Raw genomic sequence first — 17,290 nt, 5'->3', positions numbered from 1 at the left:
CCAGTGGAGGTAGTGTACCTGGGCTTTCAGAAAGGGTTTGATAAAGTCCCACATAAGAGATTAGTGAGCAAAATTAGGGCACATGGTATTGGGGGCAAAATACTGACTTAGATTGAAAAGTGGCTGACTGACAGGAAGCAAAGAGTAGTGATAAACTAGTCCCTTTTGGAATGGCAGGTGATGACCAGTGGGGTACCATAAATTTCGGTGCAGGGACTGCAGCTGTTTACAATACACATTAATGATATAGATGAAGGCATTACAAGTAATATTAGCAAATTTGCTGATGACACAAAGCTGGGTGGCAGGGTGAAATGTGACAAGGATGTTATGAGAGTAAATGGTGACTTGGACAGGCTAGGTGAGTGGACGGATGCATGGCAGATGCAGTTTAATGTGGATAAATGTGTCGTTATTCAGTTTAGTGGCAAGAACAGGAAGGCAGATTACTATCTAAATGGAGTCAAGTTAGGTAAAGGGGAAGGACAATGAGATCTAGGTATTTTTGTACATCAGTCAATGAAAGCAAGCATGCAGGTACAGCAGGTAGTGAAGAATGCTAATGGCATGCTGGCCTTCATAGCAAGAGGAATTGAGTATAGGACCAAAGACATCCTTCTGCAGCTGTACACGGCCCTGGTGAGACTGCACCTGGAATATTGTGTGCAGTTTTGATCTCCAAATTTGAGGAAGGATATTCTGGCTATTGAGGGAGTGCAGCGTAGGTTCATGAGGTCCATTCCCGGAAAGTTGGACCAAGTCGCTGAAAGATTGGAGTGACTGGTCTTGTATACACTTGAGTTTAGAAGGATGAGAGGGGATCTGATTGAGATGTATAAGATTATTAAAGGACTGGACACTCTGGAGGCAGGAAGCATGTTCCCGCTGATGGGTGATTCCAGAACCAGAGGACACAGTTTAAACAATATGGGGTAGGCCATTTAGAACAGAATTGAGGAGAAACTTCTTCACCCAGAGAGTGGTGGACATATGGAATGGTCTGCCCCAGAAGGCAGTGGAGGCCAAGTCTCTGGATACATTCAAGAAAGAGATGGATAGAGCTCTTAAAGATAGTGGAATCAAGGGTTTGGGATTGGGCAGGAACAGGATATTGATTGAGGATGATCAGCCATGATCATAATGAATGGTGGCGCTGGCTCAAAGAGCCAAATGGCCTACTCCTGCACCTATTGTCTATTTTCTACAAGTTTAAGACAGAGATCAATAGATTTCTAGATGCTAAAGATCTGAAGGAACATGGGAATAGCATTGGAAAATGATCTAATTGAATGGTGGAGCTGGCTTGAGGGTCTGAATGGTCTACTCCTGTCCCTATTTCCTGAATACTGGGTAGAATAAAAATCAAGTCTCTTTGAGATGCCACAGCACCTACATGCACCATCAAACAGAAAAATATAGATATGTCCTTACTTTCAAAGCTGAGTTACTGAAGGCTTTTACAAACACCTGTTTTGCTAACCCCATTGTCAGCAGCAGGATCTCACTGTTACCTGCTGCCCTTTGCTAAGAGTTTTGCCCTTCTGCACTCCAGCTCTATTAGGAAGCTTGGTTACTGCATCTCCTCCCAGGTTTTGGGTATACAGTACATCCCCTATTGACTCTCAAAGTTCGATTGTGGGTTCCAGAAGTAACACCACAGGAGTTATAGTGCTGAGTTCAAACATTTTCATTTGAATAGATCACGGCACTAACTTAACAGCATGGCATGAAAAGCTAGTTTATCGCATCAACAGCCTCAGAATGACAATAGAAAACAAACAGCACCTTTCAGTTCCATTTACAGCTTCAACCAGTTACTTTAATTTACTATGAAAAGTTTTTCTGCACCTCTTAATTAGAAAGGTTGATGCCAATGATGCTCTGCAAAGTCAATCATTCAACAGGAACCAGTTTCTCAATTCATACATACTTAATATAAACACATTACTCAATAGCTGCAAGGGGTAATTTATGTAACACCATTATATCTGTGTATACTGTTGAAAACTTGGTGAACATTTCACGTTGACTGATCTTAATTCCCAAGTCATCAATTTGAGTTTTTTTTATTGCAGCACTCAACATTGAAAATTTTTGCTTAATATATTCTGCAGATTGTTAGAATTCTTTCATCACAGTCAGATGGCATGTGTACCTTTACAATCGTGTGTTGCGAAATAGAACTGCAACAAACATATAGACAGTATAATTAAGTACTGTTGAAAACACGTTGTTGAAACTTGTTATCTTGTTTTCAGCAAGACAATTCATAGGAAATACCAAAATAAAGAGAAAACAAGGTTCACATTGTACAAAAGCAGAGTATTCCTCCTTATGACAATGTAGCAATCAGAATCCACTTGCCAACCAATCAGTACTGTCTTTTAAAATATCAATACTGTATTGCTTTTATTTCACTTTGGTATTCTTACAAACTGTCCTGATGAGTGCAAGAAAAACAGCTTAGACAAAATTTGTCTTTGTCAGCAATATTCAAGTTCAATAGTACCAAATAGCTATAATAAAGTTCAGTATTTTGACAGATGAGTTCATGCACTTACATCAGGTGTATTTATGACTCTATCATCCTCAGAGCTGTTTTCTATGTATTGCAGCAGTTTTTTCTTGAATTTCCACACCTCTGATGTTTTATGTTCACTCTTCTGTGCTTCTGGAAATAGTACAGGATAGATCTTCTTCTTCTTTTCCATAGTGGATTCTTCCCTGAGGATCTTAGCCATAATTTCTGCCTTCAAAGTTTTCTGCTCTTCTGCAAATTCCCTTTCAAAGATAAATATATGACAAAACTCTAGTTTTTATACTGAATTATTGGCATGAAAAGGCATTCAGACCAGCAGGTTTTCTCTGAAGGCTATGTTCTACTGGATCTTCCTTGTATCATCTCCCACTGTTAACACATTCTCCCATTCCTTTGTCCTTCACTATTAACTTTATTTTTAACATATACTCATCTCAGCTGTTCAATATAGTAGCACGTTCCATATAGCAACCACAGATAAACCGCAGATACATATAATCCAAATATAGATTAATTCAATGAATTACATTTCTTTAAAAAAATTTTTTTTCAGAAACTATGACTTATCTACTGATAGATTATTTTTATTCACTGAATTAAACATTAAACATAAAATATTTACAGTTTGAGCTGAAAAGATCAAATTCTGGAGATCACAGCAGATTAGACAGCATCGACAGAGAGAGAGGGCAAGCTAATGTTTCGAGTCGAGATGACTCTTCATCAGAGCTGAAGTGTGGAGGGGACAGCTTGTACACATCTTGTTAATCACGAGATCAATTTTTATCTTACTTCCTCTCCGTTATTTTTGCAAAAATATACTTTATTCATAAAAACAGAAATCTTTTATGCATTTACACAATTACTGATGCAGTTTCGATCTGTACAGGTTTTGCATCCAGAAAAGAAAACAAACATTGGGGTTTGACTTTTTTGATAGTTACAGCTAATTTAAAGTCATTTCTTAATAATCTGAGTACTAAGAACTATTTACATGTATCTGAGGCATCAGGAGGGTCCAAGAACTGAACGGACACCAATTTTACTTTGGTAGCAAGGCCTTAGACAGTGGTCTTTCCCCATTGCACCTTGGCAGCAGCTTCCCCAAGCTTTACAGTGTCCCTCAGCACGTAGCCCTGGGCCTTGGAATGTGCCAGCCTGCAAAACTATCAGGGTCAACTCTTTTAACAGGAAGATCAGCAAGTTTCGGGCCGACCAAAGAGCACCTTGTACCGAGTTGAAGGACTTCCAGGCACAGTTGATGTTTGTTTCGGTAGGTATCCTGGGGAGCAGACTGTAGAGCATAGAGTACTGTGTCATGGAGCTGTTTGGGATGAACCTCAACGAAAATCACTGCATCTCTCTCCAGACTTCCTTTACAAAGGCACATTCCAGAAAGAAATGCTGACAGTCTCATCCCCCGTCACAGTCGCTTCAAGGGCAACGTGCAGTGGCACAGACCAACTGGGTGTATATGAAGGATCTCACAGGTAGTGCCCTTCTCACCACCAGCCAAGTAATGTCTTGGTGCTTGTTGGAAAGCTCTGGCGATGAGGCATTCTGCCAAATGACTTTGACAATCTGCTCAGGGAACCCTTTCCTTTTCCCACAGAGTTTCGAGGACACTACATGCTGACCACTTCCTGATGGACTTGTGGTCAAAGGTGTTTTTCTTTTCAAATGTCTCTACGAAGAACAGTGCAACTGCTTGGAGTGCTCTGTGACAGAGAGGCCACACCCATCCTTCGTAACTCTGGGGACAGGTAAAACGTCAGTAAGTAGTGATACTGGGTGTTAGTATACTGAGTGTCTACACATGACTTGACATAGCCACACATGAAGATGTTCTTCACACTGAAGATGGCACTGGGTAGTGGGGTTCTTCCTCCCATTGCTGTCCAGTGCTTTATACATGGTGTCCCTTTGGACCCAATCCATCTTCAAACTCCAAATGAAATAAAGGTTGGCTCGGGTGATTTAGCTGGGGCAGGTTCAGAAATAAACCAAACCTGCGTCACATAAAACATTACCAAGTGTGCCTCACACCCAATGACCATGTTTTACTGCAACAGAGAGGGAGTGGTGCTCCCATCAGTCCAGTTTTTGCCTCACTTTGGTGATATGCTTCTCTCAAGTTTTTGCACATGTCCCAGCCCCTCTGAACCATATTCCTAGCACCTTCAGGTAATCTATCCTGATGGTGAAAGGGCTAAAGGATGGTGGGCAGCACAGTGGCACAGTGGTTAGCACTGCTGCCTCACAGCGCCAGAGACCCGGGTTCAATTCCTGCCTCAGGCAACTGTCTGTGTGGAGTTTGCACATTCTCCCCGTGTCTGTGTGGGTTTCCTCCGGGTGCTCCGGTTTCCTCCCACAGCCCAAAAATGTGCAGGTTAGGTGAATCGGCCATGCTAAATTGCCCGTAGTATTAGGTGAAAGGTAAATATAGTGGAAAGGGTCTGGGTGGATTGCTCTTCAGAGGGTCAGTGTGGACTTGTTGGGCCGAAGGGCCTGTTTCCACACTGTAAGTAATCTAATCTAATAAAAGGTCAGGCCAGTTCCCAAAGAACATGGCCTTGCATTTGCCTCGACTTACCTTGGCACCTGATGCCAGTTCACACTGGTTGCAGATTCTTATGAGTCTGTGCACTGACTGCGGATCAGAGCCGAAAACAGTGACTTCATCCATGTACAGGGAGGCTTTGACCTACACGTCTCTGCTGCCGGATCACTTACCCCTCTCAAACGCGCATCCTTCCTGAATGGACTCAGCAAAAGGCTCTATACAACACATAAACAAGGCAGGAGCAAGTGGGCAGCCTTGCCTAACTCCAGGTCTGATTGGAAAGCTTTCTGATTCCCACCTGATTTTCAATAAAGTCTGCATTTGACATGTAGCATTCAGCATGGGTCCTGGAGACTGTCCATGGTGGATACTGGTGAGTTGGCATGGAGGGTGCAAGGGCAGTGAGTGGTGGTTAGGGCTGCCTGGAGAGGAATAAGTTGGTATAAAGCTAGGATGGGCCATGGAGTGAGTGGAAAAATAGGGCATGGGGTAGTATGGTTTGATATGGATGGGCATGGGTAGTGTGTGTGGATGTGAGAGAGAGCCAAGGGCTGGTGATTAGTTTCTTGTTTTATTAACATTCACAACAATGTGCTGGATCACCAAACTATGTCTTTCCCACAGCCCACCTCCCCACTCTGTGGCTGCCTCCAAACTCATTCCGCCCCCTCCCTGAATTAAAATCACATCTTCAGGGTCAGGTTTGCAGAGCTGGGAATTTTACTCACTACTCAACTTGGCAATAAAAAAACTAAGGCCTTGGACTTATATATAGCTCCAATTTCTCCTATTCTGTAAAGTTCAGAAAACTACTTTTTTCTTTCACTTTAAAATGATTTTGATGAAGACAGAATTATGTCAAAACTTTACAATATCTACTTTGTTTCACCACAAGGGTGTGAGCACTTAATTATTACTGTGCACGTTCACCAAAATCAGCTCAGAATACTTAAAGTATTCCCTTTACAGAGAAGAAGGAGTAAACCTCTAGCCCATCAGAGTTGGTGGGACTCAAAGCAAGCTTCATTGGTGAAAACATGAAATATATTGGAATTGGAAACAAAGAAAGTTCTGAAGTGTATTATTAAACATCTTGTACTCATGAATTTTAAACGACAGTAAATTCCTGTGCACCCCACATGAAACAGCATGACACAAATATCATTTTTCCAAGACGCAGTGCTACAATCTGGGCTCATTATTTAGATCTGTGTATGCTATTAATACTCCTAGCTGTTATGATCTTCATGATCATCTTCATGGTTACATTTTTAGTACAAACTCACAGAGCTAATATGCATGCCAAAAAGTGAGTTCATATGTCAGACCCAGTGTGTCCATATGTGCAGGTATTTCAAAAGTAGTCAAAACAAGTTGTTGAAACTGAGTGAATGGGATGGACTACAAGTCAACCTATAGTTCGTATTGGAGAAAGTGAGGACTGCAGATGCTGGAGATCAGAGCTGAAAATGTATTGCTGGAAAAGCGCAGCAGGTCAGGCAGCATCCAAGGAGCAGGAGAATTGACGTTTCGGGCATGAGCCCTTCTTCAGGAATGAGGAAAGTGTGTCCAGCAGGCCAAGATAAAAGGTAGGGAGGAGGGACTTGGGGGAGGGGCTTTGGAAATGCGATAGGTGGAAAGCCTCTCCGCCCCCACCCCCACTCCAGCCTATCGCCCTCACCTTAACCTCCTTCCACCTATTTTCAGCTATAGTTCATACTGCCATACATTTGAATTGGCTTCAATATAAAACCAACTTTGAGGTAGTTCAAATTAAAATCATCAGATGGGTAACATAATTCATTTATAAGACAGCAACAACTTTTGGCTGATATAAGTAGGATTCAAATCTTATCGATTTACCAGTAAAATTTATCAGTAAAATTCTGCTCCCTGCAGATATATTAGGCATTTAAGTGCCTAAATCAGTAAAATACTATGCATGCTCACTCGTGAAATCAGAAAGCTAGATAATTGAGTGGTGGTTGAAAGTATTGAAATTGCCTTATACCAAGTCACTGGCAGATGGTATTGCAGTTTACTTTAGGAAATGTATTGAAATGGTTGTGGCCTAGTCCCACTACGTATTCTAGATTCTTCAGTCTCTTCCACCACTCAGTCTCCCATTATTATCTCTGCACAGAGATGGTAGCAAGCAAAACAGGCAAAGTACATTAAAATATAATTTCTTGCTCTCCAAAAGCTGCAGTGACTGACTGCCTACAGGTCTCAGCTTCTTAGTTTCCCAATTTGTTGAATAATGTTTGGAAGAAGGAATGTATAATTTACATCAACTTGTACCAGCTGCAAACAGTAATACATTATTGCTGGCAAGAGTGGGCATTATTGGATAATTCCTCAAACAATCGTACCTACAGACAGCACTGCTTGAAGTAACTAGGATTGATTTTGTGGTCATATATGCATGTGACTGTCCTTCAACTACTTGAGGAATCGTCCTGCTTTTACTGGGAGAGTTTCCACAGTTGTGGTCATGAGCTCTATTTGCTGTAGTTTGTAGAGTCTCTTCTTCAATAGACTCTATGGGTTGTTGTAATGTTCACTGTGGATAGATCTTACTGTAAAAATGCACTGTTTGTTCAGTCCTATTCAAGATCCTCTCTGCCTCCAACATATTTTGGCTGACAATGAGGTTAATAGAAATTTTGATTTATAGTATATGCACAAATTAATTTTAAAAAGTTTTGAACATATATATGTTATCTGCATCATTTATCCGTTTGTATTTTAAGACCATAAGACCATAAGAAATAGGAGTGGAAGTAAGGCCATTTGGCCCATTGAGTCCACTCTGCCATTCAATCATGGCTGATGGGCATTTCAATGCCACTTACCTGCACCCTCCCTATATCCCTTAATTCCTTGTGGGATTAAGAATTCATCAATCTCTGCCTTGAAGATATTTAACATCCCAGCCTTCACTGCACTCCGTGGCAGTGAATTCCACAGGCCCACCACTCTCTGGCTGAAGAAATATCTCCTCATTTCCGTTTTAAATAGATTCCCTCGAACTCTAACGCTGTGCCCACGGGTCCTAGTATCCCTGCCTAACGGAAACAATTTCCCAGCATCCACCCTTTCTAAGCCATGCATCATCTTGTAAGTTTCTGTTAGATCTCCCCCCCAACCTTCTGACTCTAATGAATATAATCCCAGGATCCTCAGCCGTTCATCATATGTTAGGCCTACCATTCCAGCATCACCCGTGTGAATCTCCACTGGACATGCTCCAGTGCCAGTATGTCCTTCTTGAGGTGAGGGGCTCAAGACTGGACACAGTATTCTAAATGGGGCCTAACCAGAGCTGTATAAAGTCTCAGTAGCACATCACTGCTTTTACATTCCAACCCTCTTGAAAGAAATAACAACATTACATTTGCTTTCTTAACCACGGACTCAACCTGCAAGTCAATCTTTAGACAATCCTGTACGAGCACACCCAGATCCCTTTGTACTTTGGCTTTATGAATTTTCTCACCGTCTATAAAATAGTCCATGCCTGTGTTATTTTTTCCAAAGTGCAAGACCTCGCACTTGCTCACATAGAATTTCATCAGCCATTTCTTGGACCATTCTCCTAAACTGTCTAAATCTTCCTGCAGTCTCCCCACATCCTCAGAACTACCTGCCTGTTCACGTAACTTCATACCATCGGCAAACTTCACCAGAAAATGCCCCAGTCCAGATCATTTATATATAAAGTGAATAGCTGGGGCCCCAACAGTGAACCCTGCCGGACACCCCTGTCACCCGCTGCCATTCCGAAAAAGAACCTTTTATCCCAACTCTCTGCCTTCCGTCATACAGACAATCCTCAATCCATGCCAGTAGCTCATCTTGAACACCATGGGCCCTCACCTTACTCAGCAGCCTTTTGGAAGTCTAGGTAGATAACATCCACTGTGTTTCCCTGGTTTAACCTACTTGTTACACCTTCAAAGAATTCTAACAGGTTTGTCAGGTATAGCCTCCCCTTACTAAATCCATGCTGACTTGTTCTAATCCGATCCTGCAGTTCCAAGAATTTAGAAATCTCATCCTTAACGATGGTTTCAGAATTTTACCTACAACCAATGTTAGGCCTATAATTTTCCATCTTTTGTCTCGATCCTTTCTTGAACAAGTTGGTTACAACAGCAATTTTCCAATCATTTGGGACTTCCCCTGACTCCAGTGATTTTTGAAAGATTACAACCAATGCCTCTGCTATTTCTTCAGCCACCTCCCTCAGAACTCTAGGATGTAGCCCATCTAGGCCAGGAGATTCATCAGTTTTTAGACATTTTAGCTTATCAAGTACTTTCTCCTTTGTAATGGCCACCATACTCAACTCTGCCCCTTGATGCTCCTTAATTGTTGGGATATTACTCATGTTTTCCACTGCGAAGACTGACACAAAGTGTTTATTAAGTTCTTCAGCTATTTCCTTATCTCCCATCACTAGCCTTCCTGCATCAACTTGGAGCGGCCCAATCTCTATTTTTGCCTCTCGTTTGTTTCTTTTTCTGAGTTCCTTCATCAGCCATGGTTGTCTAATCCCCCCTCCCCCCATGTAGTCTTCCCTTTCTTTTCTTTGGGATGTACCTCTGTACTGTGTCCTCAACTACACAGTACTTTAACTGTAAAAGTTTGAGTTGCAAATCTTACATAAACGTAATTTATGAAGAAACATTTAATTTATCAAACAGTCAAAAATACTTACTGCTTCTTTTTCTCAAACTCTTGTAGGTATTTTTTCTGAAGCATTTGCTGTTGGAAATTTTCACTTTCTGAGACCATTGGTGCTTGTCTGTCCTTCTTCTGTTTTTCTGTTGCAGACTTAGCTGCTTTCCTCGCCTGCATTGCTTGTAGGTTTTCCTATTAGCAAGTATACACGAAACATAACTTTATGCGACAACTTTTTAATTGTAAGCGATAATGAATACAGTATATGACACACAACACTTATAGTCCTGCAGTATCACCTAACACTAAATATGCTAAACTAAACTCCCTCACTGTTCTGTATTTGTATTTTCTTTGCAACTAAGTCATAAGAAACTAAATGTGAGTTAGCTGATCTCAGCTAATTCAAGCTGACAGTAGAAATTCTACACTCAATCTCAGTGATTTTGGGTTACGGTGGGTGAGTTAGGAGAATTAGCCAAAGCCCCTGTTTTAATCTCAATATCCAGAGATCCTTGTTGGAATTATGCATTAATGGAAATTGAAATAGTCTCAGATGTGCTATCTTCTCTCTCCCAATAACTGACCAAACACCACTGTTAAAATTTTGGACAAATAAATGTGAGGTTTGGTGTATTTCCAATGAACAAAGCTGGGAATTTTTCAGCCAGTCTATACTATTAGCTCAGGTGAGTAACAACTTCATTTTGGGGTGATATTTAAAACTTAACGTGCTGAAGACTGCCAGGGAATGTAGTTTCTTAAATGTGTGGTTTATGTCTGCAATTTTGACTCTATTCTGGGCAGCACTGCATTTTATTTAGTGCACTTATTTACTCTTTATTTATTAATTATAGTTTTGTATTAGTTTTTTTTGCTGAGTGATTTAACGATTCCCTGTGGAGTATGGGAATCAACGATTTTCTGAGTTTGTAAATGTGAAACATGAAACATGAATAAATCTATCTATGGTGTGCTAGGTATGACTCTAAGGTACTTGTTACTGCATTCCATAGGCCACAGGGCAAGCACACAGTGATAGCATCATTGTGGACACCATTAGCAAAACATGTGTATGTCTGTGAACTGAGTAAATAAATGAATAATTGTCAGACTTCTATATATTTCTAGTTCTGTTTGATGAATTGTGAATAAGACTCAAACAGTATTTATCTTGTTATAATTTAATCAAAATTATATGAATCAAATTATATTTTATTTTACTATATTCAGTCATTATTATTTCTCCTTTTCTCTAAATGCTTCTGTTCAATCTGAGATGTACCAAATGTTACTCATATTTTGTAACCCCATTACTAAAAGGCTATGTGCAAACGGTTACAAAATCAGGAATTGCTGGAAAAACTCAGCAAGTCTGGCAGCATCTGGGAAGTGCAGGCACAGCCAATAATTCATGTCCAGGGACCTTTCCCCAAGTCTGAGTGCTGGATTTTTCCAGTAATTTCTGATTTCCAGCATCCGCAGTTCTTTGATTTTTAATGTTTAATTTGCATACCATACTTCCTCCAACTGGGAAATTGTTTTCCCTCTAAATTGCCTAGCAGAAGTCATATCTAATTGCTTGTGAAACTGAGTAAAAGCCCACACCTGAAATGTGTTCTAGTTCTGAAAGTTGTTACTACACTAGAACCAGACCTCATCATCTTGATTTTTTTGATGGATGAACAATTTAACTTCTGTCAATCAATAAAACTGTCATTTGATTTAGCGGTCTATCCAGTCCGCTATCACAGCAATATTTACTCGGCTTGTTGTAATGTTTTTCTTCAATGACAATATGACTTGCATCCTCTTCTCCAGCTCCTCTCTTATCTTTACTTCTTTATCAGCTTGTTCTTGACGAGCTCTATTTTGGGACAAAACAGCACATTACATTATGCTCAGAAATTCACTTCAGTTTATTCTTGTAACAACTTAGGTTGATATAGAACTCATTATGTCATAAAGTTTCATTTCCTCCCTGCACTACTGGCAGCAGCCGTGCTAATGAGAAATAAATGATCAATTCAATGATCAATGGATCCCAGAATTATCAATTTCCACATTTTAGTGGATTCAAAACAGCATCCCTTCCAGTAATCTGCCATGCATTTTATATGAGCAAACAATACCTTCTCAGTGAATTTATTTTCATATTTTCCTCTGGTTGTTCTTGAACTTCCCTATAACAGACAGACTACAATGTTCCGCGTTCCATTAGTCAATATAATCAACCTGAGCCAACAATGCCAATAATCTTTCTCCAATTTTGATAGTACTCTATGACAGTTAACAATTAGTAATTCACTGCGGTTATCATTTTTCAGATCTGTTCATTAGGTTTTACCTGAACCCTTTCTGCTGCAAGCCAGTCCTTGCCAATATTGCAAGTCCTCTCTATTTTGTAAGTTTTTCCCTACAAAGGTTTTATGCACTGCAAATACCAAATTTTTGACATAGTCAATACTCATATTCTAATTGTCCATGTAGTAGTAGTAGATTTCCTGAATTCTTAAAGGAGAAATTAATCTGCTTAAACAGCAACACACAGTTATTCAGCTTTCCATAAACTAATGTGAAAAGGATTTCACAATGAGGTGAACTAACCGCAAATATCCTAGAAGGAATGCTAGTGAACAGTGGGACATCCACTCATGTCTTGGAAGTAAGCCCTGGCCTTGTGAGATCTCCCAGATGGTTGGAGGACTGGCAGATCCATCACTCCCTGGCAGGACTGGTTCTCAGGACTGGTACTCAGGACTGGATGCATCTGGGATTGCAGAAAGTGGCCTGAAGATGACCATGGCTGCCCCAAAAAGGCAAGTCCAGGTGCTTTGGATGGGAAGTGAGTCCCAGAATCCAGGGAGGAGAGGAAGAGGGTTGGGAGGCTGGGTTCTATCATTCAGTTGGTTACCAAGTGAGGATAACATCTTACGGGAGCGGTGGTCCTGGTATACACAGGAAATCCCAAAGTGAAGCATTCCCCTTTCTTCCCATTTTTTTAAATGTTGGTCTTTAGAAACAGCTGGCTCACTTGCACTTGCCTGTACATACCAGTATACTGCCCCAGTCCACTGGCTTACTGATAAGCCTAATTGACCTTTAATTATTTATCGTGGCAGAAGGTCTGCTGATTTCAGCACTCAGAGCAGGAAAATTGATGATTCGGGCAAAAGCCCTTCATCAGGCTATTGACCGAAATGTTGACTTTCCTGCTCCTTGGATGCTGCCCGACCTGCTGTGCTTTTCCAGCACCACTCTAATCTAGACTCTGATCTCCAGCATCTGCAGTCCTCACTTTCGCCTAGTTGATTTCAGCATCTGCTGAAAATGTGTTGCTGGAAAAGCGTAAGTCAGGCAGCATCCAAGGAACAGGAGAAGAAGGGCTGATGCCCGAAACGTCGATTCTCCTGTTCCTTGGATGCTGCCTGACCTGCTGCACTTTTCCAGCAACACATTTTCAGCTCTGATCACCAGCATCTGCAGTCCTCACTTTCTCCTCGATGATTTCAGCATCTGCCTACCTGGTGTGTTATGGGAGTGAACTTGGGTGCAAAAAAAGGTGGTGAGCTAACAGCCAATTTATTTTATGTCTTCCAATGAAAATATGCCAGTGAAGGAGCATAAGATTTAGCTCATGATTCAGATCTCAAAAGATATAAATAGTTGAGAAAATTCATTTGAAATGCCTGATCTTCTAACATGTTAACAACGATGTTAATTCTTGAAGTACTTTCCCACAGAGATTTCTGCAAAACTGGAATAAACAAATGAACTGTGATTTGTTGAGTCAAAAGGGAATTATACAGATCAAATTCATGTTTGATAATAACTTGTATTTATATGATGCCTTTAATACAGTAAGATACCTAAAAATGCTTCACAGTAGCATAATCGAACAACCTTTGGCACTGAGATAAACAAGGAGACTTGTTAACATTCCTTCCATCCCTTCAACTAAATCATTTATGTAAAATATAAACAGTGGAAATCCATTGATTCCCCTTTATCCATTTCTAGTTAACTATGGATGGTGGGTCTGGCTTTTGGAATTTTTGTTAGACATTGGAATTTATTTATTCTGTATATTCTGAAATATTCCCTTCTTGCATTCATTAGTAAGGTAAGACTAATGCAGTGAAATACTGAACACTACCTGTTCATCCATTTTCATTCTAGTTTCAAATAGAGGGTGTTACCAAAACATATGAATTTAGCAAAACAATAAAAATAAAAATTTCCTTAGTTCTACTTCACTAATGCACTAATTGACACTAGGAATACAAAATGTATAAAAATAATTAGCAAGGAGAAATTGGAGCAGTCCTACCTTTAACTCTCAAAATTTTACTGATTGCTATCCTTATACGTGGTTAAAAAAGTAAATGGTCTTGAATGCAACAAATATGAAAACCTTCTTTGATCATTTCATCCTTGCAAAACAGTCATTTCAATTTATAGTATTACATGTATGCTTTACCTGGCCATAGATTCTTTCAGATACTGTATGGATTTTTGATTGTATTTTTTAGCATCTTCAAATGCTTTTTTATGTTCCAGTTTTTGTTTTTCAACATCTTTTATTGTCTTCCTGTATGTGAATAGAGGAGAATAAATGTCAACATTTCAGCTACTCAGTCATCTGTCCACTCCACCAAGGTTATTTGTATTCCAAGAAATCACTTTAGAACAATGCAGAATAAAAATGAAATAAACAAAGGTTTGAAAACAATATGTTATTCAGAAGTGTTTTAATTTGCACATTTTCTGAAATTCATTTGCTACTTTTCTCTCCCCAATGTATTGTGCTTTGCCAATTTCTTCCTTTTTTCCATTTTCCTTCTAAATCAGCACAGGGACTATATGTTGCATCATAAACGCTAACAGTTGTAAATCAATTCCCATTTTATTCACATAATAATTCACATTTTATTTCTACATTGTAGACTTATTTCCTTAAGGAACTCAATAATTATTTTAAATCATTTAAAGATGCTGGGATAATTTTTATTTTTATCAATGGCCTAAAAGAAATATGGTGACAAATTGGCAGCAAGTGTTATGTCTCACAAAATGATTAGGAGACGTTGGTGTTGGACTGGGATGTACAAAGTTAAAAATCATACTACACCAGGCTATAGTCCAACAGGTTTAATTGGAAGCACTAGCTTTCAGAGCACTGCTCCTTCATCAGGTGATTGTCCCTCTGAAAGCTAGTACTTCCAATTAAACCTATTGGACTATAACTGGTGTTGTGTGATTTTTAACCTCACACACTGTCCTTTATATACAGATGCTTGCACACAATAACTATGAAACACAAATAACTAATATTACACAAGAAAATAAGAGAATCAAGCAATGTAAGACTTCATAGCCCATTTGCTATTCCCACGATTTTCGTTTTGCTCTAGAAGTAAAATTACTCCCAATATTATTAAATGGGTTAAGTAATGGGAACAGATAATTGAACATACTTGGATATCTCACAGTTTCATTTTGAACAAACAGCTAATTTAAAGAATAATTGTTACTCTTCCTTCTTTCGATACAGGATCAGATACTACTGTTTGATTCAGCCATTCAAGAGGCAGAATTTTCACTGAAAGCATTCTCACTGAGTTTAGCTGGAAGATCTCACAAAATGACAGTTGTTCAAAATCATGGCACTTAAGATAGTGGGTTGTGAAACAGTTATCGGAGTCAAGAGTGTGGTGTTGGAAAAGCACAGCAGGTCAGGCAGCATGCGAGGAGAATCTCCTGCTCCTTGAATGCTGCCTGATCTGCTGTGCTTTTCCAGCACCACACTCTCGATTCTGATCGCCAGCATCTGTAGTCCTCACTTTCGACCTGAACTGACCATTCTTCATGACTCAAACACAGAAAACGCTGCAGAAACTCAGCGCATCTGACAGCATCTGTGGAGAGTGAAACAGTTAATATTTCACATCCGATATTGCTTACTTCAGGTCTTTCTTGTTTCAGTTACTGTGGCAAGGAAATTCTCTTAGAAATTCATATCAATTACATATGGGTCATATCCGTCAGGACTTAGGTATATTCACAGGAGACTACCAAATTTCATTTTAGCACTCCTGGAGTTGAGAGAAAATATTTTAATGTTGTTTGTTTGAACAGGATTTAAGACTATCCCTCTGACATAAATTGGCTGTAATTCTAAATTATTCATAATGGTCCAGATAACAAAATGAAACAGTAACAACACATATATGAATACAGAAAGCAGTAGTTCAGCCCATGATCTAGTTTGCCTTTATTTCCAAACCTACTCAAACAAAATAACTCCAATTTGTCTTTCAATGCTTCAATTGACTCAGTAGGCCTGATTTTAATGAATGTGTATTCATAGTGAGGATTCTAATCTACTGGAAATCTTATGAGAATATCACAAGAAACCATCCCCATAATTCATTAAAATGCAAATCCTTGCAATTACGTAGCACACTTTACAGCTTCAGGATGTCCCAGAGTACTTCCACAGCCAATTAAGTGTATATGAATTGTAGTCATTGTGACCTGGGAGATATGTCAGCCAGTTTTCTCACACTAAACTCCCACAATCTGCAATGTGATAGAGCTGAATTGTCCCATGTTTTCTTAAGTGTAGGAGTTAGGAATTTAGTTCAGTAACAACATTGACTCAAACTTGCTAAATGTAGTTTTTATATTAGGTTTAACATCTGTTTGTGGGTTATTAGCTTTGGAGCTATACAATCCCTTTGATTTTGATCACTGCACAAATATTATACCTTGAAAATATTCCAGATTGTAATCCAACTATGTCACACACATTCTGTATAGATTTTGAGTCATACCCACTGTGGTGATCTTTTATGTTAGTTGGATATTGCTTTATGTAAGTAACTTTACAGTGACTGTTTTAAAAGTAATCATTCCAAACACAACAGCCATAGTAAAAGATATCACATGGCAGGAGGCCTCCAGAAAAGCAGCTATTTAAAAAAAACTGATCTAATCAAGAACATACAGACGCAGTTTAATCAGGAATGCACATGAAATAAACAAAATCTGACACAATTGGCTAATCAACCTTCCTATCCTTGAAGAATGGACATCAGTTGCTAAATCAATTCAATTCATTTCAACCAGGAAGTGACGGTGCATTGTACAGACCACACTTAGTGAATGATAATCTAAGCATGCACTGCCTGGATCAAGCACTCTGTAAAGACCCTCCATTACTCACACATTGGCACTGTGTTGAAAGCCCTGCTGCACATCACTTCAGAAGTGCCTCTCACACTGGTCCTTGAGCATCTACATTCAGTACATGGCCCAGAATGGAAAGCTAGCTCTTTAGTTTGCCCAACTGTGAAGATATTGGTGAATGGACCCTGTAGTGAATGTATATGCCCAGTGAGGATTCCGTTCTACTGGAAATGTATATGAGAATATCACAAGAAACCATCCTCACAATATTTTAAAATGCACAGCCTTGTGATTATTAGCACCCTTTACAA

General features: G+C 39.6%; 1 protein-coding gene across 3 annotated transcripts in view; it reads right to left on the bottom strand.

The window, feature by feature from the left end:
- The window catches only part of cfap74 (cilia and flagella associated protein 74), a 203,653-nt gene that overhangs the window by 123,182 nt on the left and 63,181 nt on the right, over positions 1-17,290 (bottom strand). For all 3 annotated transcript variants that reach the window (XM_072585989.1, XM_072585990.1, XM_072585991.1), the window contains exons 8-11: positions 14,269-14,379; positions 11,553-11,655; positions 9,826-9,980; positions 2,562-2,781 (exon numbers count right to left, since the gene is read on the bottom strand). In XM_072585989.1, coding sequence (XP_072442090.1) covers positions 2,562-2,781; positions 9,826-9,980; positions 11,553-11,655; positions 14,269-14,379 — 589 coding nt within the window. The remainder of the gene's footprint in view (positions 1-2,561; positions 2,782-9,825; positions 9,981-11,552; positions 11,656-14,268; positions 14,380-17,290) is intronic.

Source organism: Chiloscyllium punctatum, chromosome 16, assembly GCF_047496795.1.
Source record: "Chiloscyllium punctatum isolate Juve2018m chromosome 16, sChiPun1.3, whole genome shotgun sequence".
NCBI classification, from domain to species: domain Eukaryota; kingdom Metazoa; phylum Chordata; class Chondrichthyes; order Orectolobiformes; family Hemiscylliidae; genus Chiloscyllium; species Chiloscyllium punctatum.
This window is presented reverse-complemented; position numbering and strand designations above follow the sequence as displayed.